A 15,770-nucleotide genomic window follows, 5' to 3' on the forward strand; every position below is an offset into this window, starting at 1 on the left:
TGGACGTGTGGACTAACGAGTGGACGTGTGGACTAACGAGTGGACGTGTGGACTAACGAGTGGACGTGTGGACTAACGAGTGGACGTGTGGACTAACGAGTGGACATGTGGACAGGCAGCAGTGACCCTGGGCTGTGTCGGGTGAAGGACGAGCTGTGACCTCTCAGCAGAGCTGCTACAAAGTTAACCATAAAAAAAATAAAACATGGCATCACATCGTGGAGGACGGATTGGGATGAAGACGGAGATGGAGGGGTGGAGGGGAGAGGAGGGGAAAAGAGAGGGGTTAATAACACACACACAGAGAGAGAGAGAGAGAGAGAGAGAGAGAGAGAGAGAGAGAGAGAGAGAGAGAGAGAGAGGGACTGTCGCACACACACAGAGAGAGAGAGAGAGAGAGAGGACAAAAACGTGACTAGGCAGACTAAGAGCTGTTATGCAACCGCTGACCTACTAACACATATTTCTAGAAAGGGAGCCGGAGAAACTGGAGCAAAGTGTCCGGTAGCGCACAACACACCCGCAGCCCGAGCCAGCAGCCTCACTCAGCATCCGCGCGTCCCAGCGAGCCGCTCAGCCGCCGCCGACCCGAGCACCGACGCACGGAAAAGCCGGACAAAGTTGCATTTTTCTCCCGTTTCATTTTTTTTTTCTTCTTCACAGGAAGAACAAGAAAGGAGGAAACGGGAGCGAGACTGCTTCTTTTTCTTTTCTCCCCCCTCCTCCTCCTCCTCCTCCTCCAGGACGCAGAGAGGTATGTTTTGACGGAGCCCGGCTGTGCGCAGGCTTTTGTCTTTGTCCTGTTGTATTTCTGAATATTCTCAATGCGGCGTGGCTGCGTGTGCACTGTGTGTGTTTCTCCTTCTCTATCTGTGTGTGTGTGTGTGTGTGTGTGTGTGTGTTGAGACAATAGCTTGACGCCTGTGGCCGGTTATTGTTCACATGGCGACTCGGTGCCGGTAAATCCTCGTGTCCGTCCGTGACTTTGACGCGTTTGCGGCCGCTTTCTGTCGCGACCCCAGCGAGGCTCAGGTGCCGCTTTGTTGTCACCGGGTTTAGTTTGTTGGGGGTTTTTTTTATGCTGTTGATTTGAAACGTGTGATGAAACACGGGACTGGGAAAACGTGGCTGCCTCATTATGTGTTCAATGTCAAGGCGAGGTAATTTCCCTCATGGCAGTGTTTTCCAGGGAGTCGGGGGGCAGCTGCCCGGCTCGGGATGAGCTGTCTGCTTAATTCAGACACAGCCATTAGCCTGTATTAACTCCTACACGTGGAAAGCTGCTGTTGGTTCTTTTGTTTTGTTTTGTCTTGTAATGTAGGTCACTAGATCACATCAGCTACTGAGATCATAATGAAAGGCTGAGGCAAACATTACAGCATTAGCCTGGATCACTGCATGGGGTCTTTATGGGGAATTTACTGATTGTGGCACATTTTTAAGTTTCATTGAAAATCATTTCATGATGAGGAATCCCAAACTGGTTTTATAGGCTAAAACTGTCCAACATGACAATATTACAAGCATAGACATCATAGGCAGCATTATAGAGATATTATAGAGGTAAACATGTGCCTGGTTTGTACTATTAAATAAGTACATTTGAATTCAAATGTCAATGTTTGTGTTGCTGTAGACCTAATATCCAGCAGATGTGCAGAGCATTCACTTCTGTTTTTAGGCTGCATCACTATCACATAATAAATGTTCAAGTTCAAAAGATAAAATATAATAATCACAAAATGTCAGATTTCCTCTCAGGCGTGAGACACCGGGTCATTCGTTTTTACTCGTTAGATGTGTTAAGTAAAGCACAGAGCTTTGCTTTGAGGGAGTTGGAGGGTATGACATAACCAGCACACAGCGGGGAGAAGCAATAAACAGCAGCTCTCTCCCGGGACAGAGAGGCTTGTAATTGATTCCCGTTCACACCCTGCGCTTTCTTCCCATCATTCTTACTCAGATTAACACTGGAACCTTGTTTCTAAAGAAGATAGATATTTAGCAAGTCAGCACAGTAGAAGCTGGATTGAAGAAAAAGCTTTCATCAGTGATGTAACACAGCTGCTCGGATGTCTGCAAGCTATTTTTAACTTGCTCAATCTTTCTCCTCCAAGAGAAAACATGGGACAGAAAAAAGCAGAAGTGTGTCTAAACCAGATGTAAAAATCTTCCTGCTTTCGTACAAAGTTCATCTCCCAAGATCCTGGCAACATGGTTGTGAAATTAGAATAACAACTGAACATCCAGGATGTGATGCAATGCATGGAAACCCCTGTCTGGCGAAGGCAGGCTGAGTTCTGGTGAGCTCTTTGTTCACCATATGCCAGCTGGACTGGTTTCAGAGCCGTCTGCATTGCTCTGTCCCAGCCAACTCTCAGAATATAGGTCAGACCTGTATGTGGGTGAGGAGAAACACGAGGTAGACGGGGCAAACCATGGACTACTTTAAGCACTGTGTTGCTGCTCTGAGGAATGTGAGCCAACAGATTGGCTATTTGTTCCAGTTTTCTTATTCTGGTGTTTGCTAATCATCATTTTCACTCTTGGTGATTTTACTCTATCTGCTAAAACCTTTTGAGTTGTTAGTATAACTGTCCAGGAAATTAGGTTAACTTGGGTTAATTAAGGACATTATGCAGATGTTCTTCACCAAATGTGTGACCTCTCAAAATGTAATAGTTAACTGATTTAGTACGTTTTATTGTCCATCCCTAATCGTCTAATTATTATTAGAATAGGTTTTTCTCTCATGTTACTTTGAGGAAGTGTTAAATGGCATGCTGTCCAGGTCAGTGTCACTAATTGACCTGGAATGTCTGGATTCCCGTCTCCTCGTTTTGTTCCTTGACACAAAACCGTAGGGCAAAATGGAGGCTGGTAGCCGGGGCCCTTCCACGTGTGTGGTGTTGGATCATCTAAAAGATGGAGGAGGGGAAGAGGATGCCGTACGTTTTACTCACACTTGCCTCAGAGGGGGTCAGAGGTGAAGCATTCCTCCCTGAGTGGCAAGTGCCTGGGAACTGTGTGGGGGCATTAATTTCCTCAGCCACAAACACAAGAATCTGCTTACTGCAGCTGCAGTGAATCGTTGGGAAAATTAGCAGTGAAAAACAGTTACACAGTCATTACACTCAGTATCTCTTTCTTTTCTGACTTTAGTGTTGGCTTTTATCCAGGGCTCAACATGTACAGAGTGGATAGTGAAAGAGGAGAATGCAGGGCATTCACAGCCAATAACCTACTGCTTCAGTTGCTATGTAATATGCATGCGTTACACAAGCTTTGCTCCGCAACAAGAGACATTCAGAGCACGTACGTTACAAGCAACAACAGCAGCCCCTCCCCATGCAGTCCTGAGAGAGAGCCTGTTATGTGTGAATTTGGCTGCAGAGATGGGTGTGTGCTCTGACGTCAAAGCCATCTCCCTGTGTCTCACTATCGTTTTTCATCTGCAACCGATGCACATTGTTATGTGTGGTAGGGTTTCTAGAGCGAGCAGGGATTAATGTTGCATAAAAATCACTGGGGCTTTCATAATGTGATTTTCGGGCAGATGATATATTCAGGTTCGTCGCTTTTATTCCTGCTGCTGCAGTCAGTTCCACCAACTGATTCCCTCATGTCACCCCACTCTCCTTCCTGCTTCCTCCCTCCCTCACCTCTTTCGGTCGCTCTATTTTTAGAGTGCACTCTAATACTCTCTTTCCCTCTCCTGCCCTCCCTCCCTTGCAGTCCCACTGACCTATTTTATGGCGCACCGTAGAAGACAGGAGGAGTGTTTACTGCTTAGCGTTGTTTCTAGGTCAGTGGGACAGCACAGACGTATGCGTGCTTCCTTTCCGCCCGCCTTTGTTACACTCCCTCCCTCCCATGGAAGTCTTTATGAAAATGATTCAGGGTTGGGGAGGGGAGCGGCTGACCCTACATTTTGTCCAAATCCCTTGCTGTTTAGCGGAGCATTACTCCAGTTCTTTGAGAAAAGAAGACAAACAAGAGACGGAGGAAAAAAATCTTTTTTCCGCCACTCTTGGCAAAATTCAATTGGAAGAACAGCCTGCAGCATATCTAGACGTAGCCCCTGAGTTACAACATACCACACACGGGTAAATAAATGGTTAATTATTCAGAGCAGTTGTCACGATGTTTCAAGGTCAGTGTGGGTTTTTTTGAAGTAGAGATTATGTAACAGGTTCACTGAATACAGTGGAAGCAGAGAAACGCAGTGAGCAGCCCAGATAAGACGTTCACTAGAAGAAATAGTTGTGTGGCATTGACTGGGTGGTCTGAAGTAAGTGCTTGGTGATATGGGAACAATGCACCACACTTTAGTTATACTCTATTTGGGATATCACCACGTTTTATTTTCTCACCCAAAAAACAAAATGGGAGTGTGAATTGTGTCCAGGAGCTCATGGCAGACTCTTTCCAGAATTCCTCTGCATCTTGCCACCTGCTGGTGACAAGTTTTGTCAGAGCAAAAAGGTTGCAGGACAGGTTCTACAGGGATTCAGTCATTGCTGCTGCAATAGTATAACACGCATCTATAACAGGACTCCTGTACCAATATGTAATTTGCATGCTCATGCTTCTCATTTGAATTTCAGTACTCGAGTAAGATTTGAAAGTCTCAATAAAAGTTGCTAGGCATTTGAGATGGAGAGAGGAAATGCACTGTGGTGAATATGAAAGTATTCAAGTTCACTGACTGAGCTTCACTGATTTCAGTTTCCAATTATTGAAATTGGGTGTTTCTGACAAATAACACAAAAATACAGAAATACCAGGCTAGTAGATGTATTTGTGATGATGAACGTTTAAACTTGTGGTCTGTTGTGTTCCAGCCTTTCAAATGAAAAGCACCACTAGAGGCTTTATTGTTACCCTGTGGCACAGTGACCTAGATTGAGTGTGTGAATGTTTTTTGTGTCCAAAAAAATGTAATCACGTTAGTAATGGAATCCAGCATTCAGTGTGATGGCGTGTTATTAATTTCTACATATCAACTTTGTACAGCTGTGCAGCGAGAGAACCAGAGCGAATGAGGAAATAGGCCTAAAACAAGAGCAGCTCTAATTATTACATAACACCGGTCTGGCATCAACATCCGTCTGTGCTGCATTCTGTATTGTTGTTAACTTCATGGTGTAAGACCTGCTGGGTGGGGAAAGCTTCCTGTTGACACAACATAAGGAAGCTCAGCAGCTTACGGTCTTGTGCAATTTCAGACAACGTGACAGCTATCAGGGGCACACCGTACCCAACACAGATGTGTGTCCAGATGTGTCAGTAACTTTGATGACTCCCATAAGCTCATTTTGTCCAATCCTCAAAGAATTTGTGACAGTAGTCCAACTACGATAAACTAATTTCATTTTTCTGTGATATATTGTAGAAAATAAAATATAAAAGCATAAATTATAGCTGCACACAGTTGGTTTCGTAATACATCACATTATAACCAGCATGTCAGTCTCTGCAGAGCTGGCACCAGGTCAGCCTGCCTCATTCGTAGTTATGTGAGTATGACAACGCTCTGTCTTACACAAGAGCTCTGCAGCAGCAGCGCATTTAGTATGCTTTGTCCCAGCCGCAACCTCTCATTTAGATTTTAGATTCCACTGATCCAATCACATTGTCTCTGTGAGGCAGGAAACAGACACATGAAAGACCAACAATGTAAAACTTTTGATGAAGGTTGAATTTATAGACTCTGTACTGATTGCATACCTAACTAACTAGTTACACTAAAGGCACCCACATTACAGCTTTGCGCTAAAGTTCATAAATTTAATTTGACCTGACTACAATGTACTATGTGCCACAATGAACTACAGTGGTTTTGCAGCTGATCTAACTGTCTCTCTTTGTCTCCCCCCTCCCTCTCTCTCTCTTACTGTCTCCATAACCCAGTTAGTGGTCAGCAAACAGCAGCACAGAAGCTGGATCCTCAGGGAGCTTTGAAGTTGACGCACTGACCTACATCCTATGTAAGATCCTGAGAGAAGCAGGGCAGCGACCTGACAGTCATCACAGCTCACAGCTGCTAAAGATTGAAGAAGACGAAAATAAACTCAAAATAACTTCCAGCAAGGCTCCGGAAGCTGCTTTCAAATACTTCTGCCAGGACAACTGGAAGACCCTTTGCTGAAGATATAAAATAGTTTCTTTTTTTTGGGCTCCTTGTTCAGAACACTAGTTCAATGTCTGAGGTTTTTGTGGAGTCTCACCTCTTTTTAATCTTCCTGGCTAATTTAGACACTTGAACGTTTTGATCTTGAGAAAAAGTAACAGAAATCAATGAGGCAATCTCTTCAAAGAGCACAAATACCTCATCCGGAAATATTTTCAGATCGTGTGACATAGGTCAAATTTCTTAGGAGTAGAAAGCTCATCATATAGTTTTACATATATTCCCTTCCCCCCTTTGCCCTTTGCCCTTTGCTAGAGTCACACTCTGGCCCCAAGCTAGGAAAAATGGAAAGTCTCAGTATACACCTTCCATCCACCAACAACAAGAGCGCCATGGAGGTAGACACTTTTTCTTCCTACAACGGGAGCCTCCCACCCCCCAGTCCCGAAGATGGAGGTCGGGTCATCCGCCAGGCTAAAGGTAGCAAGCCTACTGTCACTTCTCGTCGAAAACGAGAGTTCATTTCCGATGAGAAGAAAGATGCTTCCTATTGGGAAAAACGGAGGAAGAACAATGAAGCAGCCAAACGCTCAAGGGAAAAGCGTCGCCTTAATGACATGGTGCTAGAGAACCGGGTCATGGCGCTGAATGAGGAGAACGTTCGTCTAAAGACAGAGCTCCTTCAGCTCAAGCTGCGCTTTGGCCTCATTAGCACAGCCTCATACATGGAGAAAAGTCAGCAGATCTCCAACAGTGCTGCAGGTGGCGACACTGCTGGCAATGGGAGCTGCACCAACGGCACCCCAAATAATAATGCCTACCTCTCCAGCAGTGGCTACTCCAGTGCATCCCAGGTGATGCTGAATTCAGACTCATCTGAAACAGAACAGTCGAGCCGTGGTGAGCGCCACACCACACTCCACAACTACTCACCACGAGGCTCTGTCTCTGATATGTCTGATGGCTCCTCCAGGGACAGCCCAGAACCTATGAGCTACAACATAAAGAAGGAGCCCTCAAGTACAGAGATGGTCAGACTGGAAAGCAACGGGATATCCAATGGAATGACAAATGGGACTTACCATGGCAACCACGCCACTCTGGTTTCTCCTCACCAGCAGAGCTCCCAGTTGGCTAAAAATGCCATGGACTACCAGCACCACCAACAGCAGCTGCAGTCCCACGTGGATGCCTCCAGCCCCGCTCCTCAGGCCACCTCTGCACAGAGGAGCGTCATCCTGTATCGCTCCAGCAGTGCGTGTTATGCCAGGGAGCACCAGAGGCCAGAGGACCAGCAGTCCCAGCAGAGTAGACCATCACAGCATGGCCAGCACACCTCAACTTCTGAGTTCTCTGACTGCTCAGTTACGATCACAGAGGTCGCTGAGAAGCTAGAGAGGACGAAGACCCTGGACTCACCTCGGTATGACTACACCACTGGTCATGCTGAGCTGACAGAAGAGCTGCAGCAAAGATACAATCCCAGCAGCCAACAGCAGCATGACGACCATCATCATTACAGTTATGAAGGTCGGAAGAACTGTGTGCAGCACACAGAAAGCCACCAGAACTCCTTTGCCCCTGATTTGATCCACAACACTGAGGAGTGCGAGGGCAAGTCCTCCTTCACACAGCACAATGGCTACCTCAACACACTGGACGAAGAGCCTCCGCTGCTCACGTATGAGGGAGGCCCCAGAGCTGATGGTTTCTACCAGGAGAACTCCTCCACTAAGGACACTTCATCCAGTGATGGAGATCCTCGTAGCTCTGACAAGGAGGCCTCCACAGATGACGAGTCCCCCTCATCATCCTCCTCAGACATTAGCAGCTACCACCAGAAGGCAGTGGGAGCTGCCAGTTCGAACGGAGAGTGCCAGGCTGAGGTCAAAGCCACTGCCCTGCCTCACAAGCTCCGCCTCAAGTACAGAGCACTGTCCAGTGGGTCTGCAGGAGCACAAGTGGAGGGAACGATCAGCGCCTCCATGTCCCCCTCGCCCACCTTGCCCCAGCACCCTTACTTAGCACTACCTAGCAATCACAGCAGCCAGGCCAACGGGGAGAGTAGGGAGGTGGAGAATGAGACTGTGTACACAAAAGAGGTCAAACCTCAGGTGAAAGAGAGGGTGGAGGCTAAAAAGGAGGGAGGGAAAAAGGGATCTAACAGCGGGAGGGGTGGGCGTAACAAGAGGCGGGATTAAGGACAAGCCGGGCAGTGGCTCGAGCATTTTCCTGTCACCTCTCTGTTGTCTACAGCAGATAGACAACTATGACTCACATCGCCACCTTACAAGACAGAAAAAGAGCCAGAGATCTGTGTGAGGTGTAGTTAGGATGTGAATACACCATTAAGATTCACTGTGTCACCTGTTTCCCTTCTCTTTACTATCTCCTACCTCCCACCAGCCTCTCCTAATAAAATAAGAAATCACTTCATGAGGGAGGGGACAGAATGAAACTCTCCAGATCTGGAGTCTGGGTTACTTTTTCCTCATGGAAAATCTAAACTTAATTCAATTATTCATTCATTGTAAACTGCCTTGGTGGCTAGCAAGCATTTATTGTGGCATTATGGGAAGATTACTTTGACCAAAGATACACATCCTTCCTTTAGCGTCTCCCTTTTTGGCAAAGAGTTGCATTCTTCCTCCCTCTGAACACATCTGTACCATTTGATCCTCCACCCTCCTTCCATCTGCACAAGTCCCCTTCACTTCTGAAGCACTTAGATTGTATATTACTGTGTCATATAAATTTGCATATACGGAATATATATTTTACGAAGAAAATGTGGCAAAAACAAACAAAAAAATAATAATAAAGCAGTGGGATGTGGAAATTGTAGACTTAAAAGTGATCAGTTTGTTGTTGTTGAGACACCTTGTACAGTCCCTCTTTGTCTACAGAAAATGCCTCAAAATTTCTTTTAGTATGAGCCACCACTTATTTAAAAAAATGAAAAGAAAATGTAAGTTATTTTCAGGTTGATCAGCGATCCGCACTCTGAGACACACAAAAGCTGTCAAGTTGGTGGCCAGTTGTCCACATATCAGTCATGGCTATGCAGTTACACAGACACTGCTGTTGGCAAAACCTGACAAGCACAAGGCGAACCTCGCTTGCCAGCCGGTCAACTAAAATCGGTAAATCTCCATTGTCCAGACAAATATTGTCTGTCTAATAAATGAAATGGCTCTCCATTCACAACCAGCAAAGCTGCTCTCTCTTCTTAAGGTGCCTCTTTATTGTGTTGTCCCTCGTCCCCACATTGGCCATTGTCTGAACAATCCCACTCACTTCCACACAGAGTAGCGGCAGTAGATCATACAGTCTGTATAAGTTTTAACTGTTTCACTTCCTGGTGCCTGCCTTCGGCCACTATGTATAAATGTAAAGTTGTCTCTTTATCTCTTGTATACTGCTGTCATTATTTTATTATTATTATTTTATTAATATTGTTATTTTCTATTATATTCAGTTATTATTTTGGCTATCCTGTTGTGTCATTTTGCTCTATGCTCTTCCTGGTTGTGCTGTGTATTTACCCATTCTGCCCTCTGCCCCACTTACCATTTGTACTCTGTGTTACTGTATAATCTTTGTTGTTTGCCGAAAGGTTTTCCAAAAATTGAAAAAAAAAACTGAAACAGGCTTGTCCAGAAGTGATTATGTATTGCTATACTTCACATGGATATGCAAAATGGTTTCAAAAAACACACATTTTGAATTGTGAAAGATTCAAAATGTGGAAAAAATAAAAGGTTGTTGAATTTATATAAATATGTCTCTTTTGAACTTTTTGAGCCTCTCTTATGAAACGCATTCACATCCACACCAGGTTTTTTTTTTCTAGCAGAAGACCAAGTAGCTGATTCACAGCCCACAGACAGCAGCGTCCCAGTCTGCCAGTATAGTTCAGCGTGAGCCAGAAAAACTTCAGTGGTTCACCCCGTCATTACTACATACTCACTTCTGCCTCCTGGCAGAGATTCACTGAAAATAAAATCGGAACAATACACAGACTGTGTGGTGCAGCAGTACAGAAAGGAATCTGTTGGATAAATGTGACCTCAGTGTGAATATTTATGCCATATGTTAATAGTGACAGCTACAAAATACACACCAGGCAGCCTCTTCACCTTTATTTTCAGTAAGAAAAATATTACATTAAGACAAATATCGAGCTTAGAGCAGTCAGTGAGTCAGTCAGTGTACCAGACAAGGACTAGTTACAGTGAACAAAACAGAAATAAAATTTGTGCTGTATCTGTTTAGTAACACAAACACTTTATGAGACATAGTAGGTTAATGTCAGTGTTTTATTGCAGCTTGTTCCACTTTCCTCAATCGGCCAAAACAAACCAGTTTACTACTTTAATTAATTTATGATACAAGGAAATATTAGAGTACAGAGGAACTTAACTGGAAGAAAAAGGTCAGCCTTAAAACAGCACAGATAATAAGTAGTTGCCTGTATGTAAAGTTACATTCCTTTGCATTCTGTTTCTGATGAAGTCCAGAATTGCTTAATCTTATGAGCCAATACTTTCCCAGCTTTGCTTCAGCTGGAGAATCAGTGAGAGAAATTTTACAGAATGGATCAGAGTACAACAAGCAAAAACAAGTTTCACAACTGTCTTGGGAGAAAACGGCATCAGACTGTGAGGACTGAGTGTGGCAGCCTCTGTCTGAGCCTGGTGCTAATGCAGCAATGGCTGATGGTAAACGCCAGTTGTCATGGGCAGAGAGTGCCAGTGACAATAGTTACATAAGAGCCATTACAGCAATAACAGCTTATCTGATGTAGAGGTGTTGCAATTTCAAGGAAACACCTACGTTTCTTAAGAATCTCAGGATTAACACAGCTCCGGTGTGAAAGCCACAAATAAGGCAGCACCAACAGAACCGCTCGTGGACACGTTTTCATCCCCGGAGTTTATAACTAGAGTGCTTCACAATGGGCAATTCTATGACGCAAATGAAGTGCATCCACAGCACTTCTCATATACAGTAATTGAAGTTCCTGTGTCTTAGTTTCAGATGGAGGAAGGGTGCATGTGTGGAAGCAGCTGACCACGGACAGCCCTGCTGTTTTTTTCAGTAATATGAAACTCTAGTGTGTTTTTACTTCTGCACTCCATACCATCCACCAGACATCCATAAGAAGGCTGTTGCCTTCCTAAGAAAACCGCAGTGTTTTGTAGCACACTATCTTTTCCTCATTCCTTCTCCTGCCCCCCTCTTACACACCTCCCTCCCTTTATCTCTTGTTCATTCGCTCACTCATGCCCTTTTTTTCCCCCTAACCCATCTCTGAGCTGTAAAAGCTGCTTTGTATTGTGCAGAGGCTCCTGAAAACAGGCCAGGAGAGTAAAAGTAGGTCAATGAGCAAGGATAGGGCAGGATGGAGGAGAGGGTAAAGAGAGGAAAGGAGAGAAAAAGAGAGCGAGAGCAAGAGAGGGGGGTTATTCAGAGTGGAGGGCTGAGAGAGAGAGAGAAGGGAGAAGGGAGGGAGGGTTACATCACATGCCTTTACACTGTAAACTTGAGCAAACTACTCAGAAAGAAGCTCTCTTGTTGTTGCCAGAGGGATCGGGTCAGTAGCATTCACACACACACACACACACACACACACACACACACACACACACACACACACACACACACACACACACACACACACACACATTTGGCTTGGATCAATGATGAATCTGTTTGCCATTACATCAGGCTGACATTTTAAAATAAATACACACACTGCCTGATTAATTCCTCAGAGCTTATAGGATTATGTAATAAAAAGCTCCTTGAGATTTTCATTTGATTAGATTATTATTGTTATAATCATCAGTAAGTTTACTGAACTCCCGTCAAACATTCAAACTTATTATTGTAGTTCATTAGCTAACTGGAATTTGGGTGGGGGATATTTGTATTGCAAATAAAATTGCAAATATCCACTGTGGCCGTGACAGTAAACGAGGATGATACCAGCTGACAGATTCCCTTTAGAAACCAAACTCTGGACTATTAGTCTGACCTCATTTGGATTTTTGTGTTTGATGATACGCACCCTTTAAATCAACCTGTTTTTCAGGTGTGTGCACAACAGCACGGATCTTGAATATGGAAAAGTTAATAAATGCTTGTAGGTCACAGCAAAGAGAGCGTGCGTGTCTGTGTGTGTACATGTATGAAGGAGAGAAGGGGGTGTTGGCCCTGGGCTGCCTGTGGTGTTCAGCAGCCCTGGCTGGTTATGTAACCAGGATGCCGCAGTATCTAGGTCAGCAGCACAGGGAGAGCCAGGGGTGGGGTAGGAGGGATGAAGTCGAGCAGTGTGTGTTAGACTCCATGGTACGTCTGAGTGTGAGTGTTCACAGCTCTGTATTTCAGATTTCAGACATTTCAACCAGTCGTCCAGACACATTGTAAATTCACTGTTTACATCCTGCCAAGCAGATGTCAAATACCATCAGTCGCTGCAGAAATGTCTGCTGAAAAAGCTGAACTGTACAACATGAGAGGAGGAAATCATGAGATGCTTCATGCTGCATAAACTCGATGTGCAACTGAGCCAAACATACCTTTGTTCGAGCATTTAATGAATGTGCTGCTGCATGTTTGTTTGCTAGAGTTCAGTTCCAATTACCTTTGACTCACAGTGACACCAACATGCACTAAAAGACTAGTTAGTATATAGTACAGGCTTTGTTTAAACCAGGAAGGATAGAGACGTGTTGTGCTGTGTTAAAAAAAATCAAGATAATACTAATCATGATCAAAACATGATCTTATATTACATCATCTTAATACTCCACGCAGAAGGGACGCTGAGACGTTCCCTAGTTAACGAGTAAACCTCTGGAATGCATTTAATCAATTATTAAACACTTTGCAGCATGACTGGACACGGTGCTAATCGGGCATCTCAAGTTCACTCTGCGAGGTTTATTGGAGCAGTTAATAAACTTTAGGTGCAGCATTTGAATTTAAACCCTCATTTCCTGTACCGACAGCTGTATAATGTGAATAAATATCTGTGCTTATGGATCACCTTCTGTGTTTCTCCATCTGTCCATCTGTCCACAGTTTTTGGTATTTCCAGTAAAACCATGTATTTTCTGCAGTGGACATTTGCAGTGATTTTAATGCACTGTACATTGTATAATGACAGCATAGAGCCAAAACAATCCAGGCAATGTCACATTATCAGATTAACTTCCTCAGATGAATAAAAGCACCCACAGAACAACTGGTCAATGTGTTATCCGTACATATAACAATGCCTGCATATTATATTTCCATCCCAAGAAATGGGGCTCAGATTCAGTACACGCCTGTGTGAAGCCTAAAAGGGAAAGAACAGGAGAGAAAAATGACTCCTCTGCTGAACATGCTTGGTTGGCTGCGGTTCAGGACAGAGTTATGTTGCCTGCTGTGACCCTGCTGCCTCTGTCCCACACAGCACTGCAAAATAGGTCAGAGACTGTTTCTGTGTGTGTGTGCATTGCTACACATGTGTGCACAACAATGATTTGAGGGCTGCCATCCTCCCTGGCACACTGACACACACACACACACACACACACACACACACACACACACACACACACACACACCACTGATGCTTTTACATCACAGTGAAAATAGGCCACAAGAAAGTTGCGCGCTTTTGAAATGAAAGTAGGCCACTAGGAATAACTAAGTACGTGCGTGCCTGTGTATGAGAGATGAATCAGCTCCATGTTATGTAATGCTAAACCACCTTTGGGTCCCAGTGCCATATCTTGTGCCCTTGTGCCACAGGAAGTCGCCAGCTGACGAATGTGCAAATGTATGTTAATTGGTCCAAATGGAAGGTACAGTGATGCCCTTTTAGTGTCTGACGGGCAATGCAGTCATCTGCCTACTGAATCTGTCAGCTGTCTTCCCTTATTTTCAGAGTGTTGCCACAGCAGCAAATATTATTGTTGCTGTAATCATGGGATCCTCAGAGAATAATAATTAATAATTAAATAATGACGATGATTAAATAATTCCCTATCAGGTATTGCATTGAACCTGGTCTTTTCCTAATTTACTGTATGTGCAGCACAGTTTCACATTATCTACTGAAGAAGAGCTTTGTGCTCTCAGATGTAATCTGCTGATTCACTGAAGTCATATAGTTTCCCACGTAGCTGAGTGGTCTGACTCAGGTATTGTGAATGCTTCTCCAGAGCTCCCACATAAAGAAAAAAAAAAGATTCACACTTGTTGTCTTTATGTGTACCAGCAAAAATATTTTACTGACATCAGTAATGACCCTTAAACACATTAGCTCAAAGACAAACTTCTAAATCCAAGCTGCCTTGTTGTCCTAAAAACCTTTTAAGCAGCAACATCACTGGAGATCAATATAGTTAATTAAACACAGAGAGAAAGTAGACTACCTGCCTTCAAGTGGAACACGTTACAGAAGGCAATAAAGTTTAACATGTTGTTTCTAATGAAAAAACAAACAAATGTTGTATTATTAATAAGCTATTTACTTTAATGGTCCACTGATCAACAATAATCAATCAAAATGCAAGCTTTTCACTTTTTGTTCGTGACATTTTTCTACTTAAGTCATCATGTTTTTCAGTTTGAACTAAGTGCTCAAGCCCGCACCTACCTGGCTAACATGTAGCTGCCTGCACCTAGTTACATGTTAGCCAGCTTGGTGCAGTGCATGAAGAAACATGTCGTTTATTAACAGCATGTTTAGGGCGCTGATGAATAAGTCAAATCGGAATCTGGATTCATCTGTATATGTAAAAATGATGGCCTTATTTTTTTTTAAAGCCCTGTAAATTTAGAAAAATAGCAATTTGGGTAATGCAGAGCTGAATAAACCTCATAATAACATCAAATATATGAACCTGTCCTTTGACCCACATAAGTCTGTGCTTCACTATGGATACAGTAAATGGGTCATATTGTGCCGTTTGATTAGAAATAATGCACATGAGACAACTTCACTGAGCTCCAGCAGCCTGACAGACAAACAACATGCTGGAGAGTGAGGTAACCTGCAGCCCTTCTTGGTGGTTATTAAGTAGATTAACCCCTTTACATTGGTCTCAGCCAGTTCTCCCATCTGTCTACTGTTACGCGACAGGCCTGCTGCCGTACAAACACGGGAGAAACACAACAAAAGAGGAATTAGAAATATGTTTACATGAGCATATGAGCAAATCTTCTTTCACTGACCTACTAGCACGAGCAGACACGCTCAACACACCCAACAACGAGTGCTCACACATCACGTGTACGTTTTTTAATGTAGACATGTTCACACAGTAACCTCGTCCTCACATGCATGAAAACACGCACGTATGGACTAATCTGTGATTAGTCGTTGCTTATTATTTTCAGCTGGGTGAACAGGAGACACGCAACTCATGTCCAGTGCTGACACAATGAGGTGGAGAGGGTGACATGCAACTTCAGATTCGGCTGCATCTGCAGTGGAGGGATTTAGACTAAACGTAAAAGTGTGTCACTCTATGTTTGTGTGATTATGCTGAAGGTGAAACTCACACAACATTACTGTTTACTTAATGTTGTTCTCCTTGGCTTAGATATTTTGCTTGCCTTGTACTTCACTTGTAAG

The 15,770-nt window shown here is 44.0% G+C and overlaps 1 protein-coding gene across 1 annotated transcript; it reads left to right on the plus strand.

Annotated features, from left to right (window-relative positions):
• Positions 1-386: 386 nt before the first annotated feature.
• nfil3-5 (nuclear factor, interleukin 3 regulated, member 5) lies at positions 387-9,895 on the plus strand. Its single transcript, XM_026360179.1, has 2 exons — positions 387-754; positions 5,914-9,895. Exon 2 carries the CDS (start codon positions 6,478-6,480, stop codon positions 8,332-8,334), a length of 1,857 nt encoding a protein of 618 aa, XP_026215964.1. The 5' UTR covers positions 387-754; positions 5,914-6,477; the 3' UTR covers positions 8,335-9,895.
• Positions 9,896-15,770: the final 5,875 nt, after the last annotated feature.

Source organism: Anabas testudineus, chromosome 1, assembly GCF_900324465.2.
Source record: "Anabas testudineus chromosome 1, fAnaTes1.2, whole genome shotgun sequence".
Classification (NCBI taxonomy): domain Eukaryota; kingdom Metazoa; phylum Chordata; class Actinopteri; order Anabantiformes; family Anabantidae; genus Anabas; species Anabas testudineus.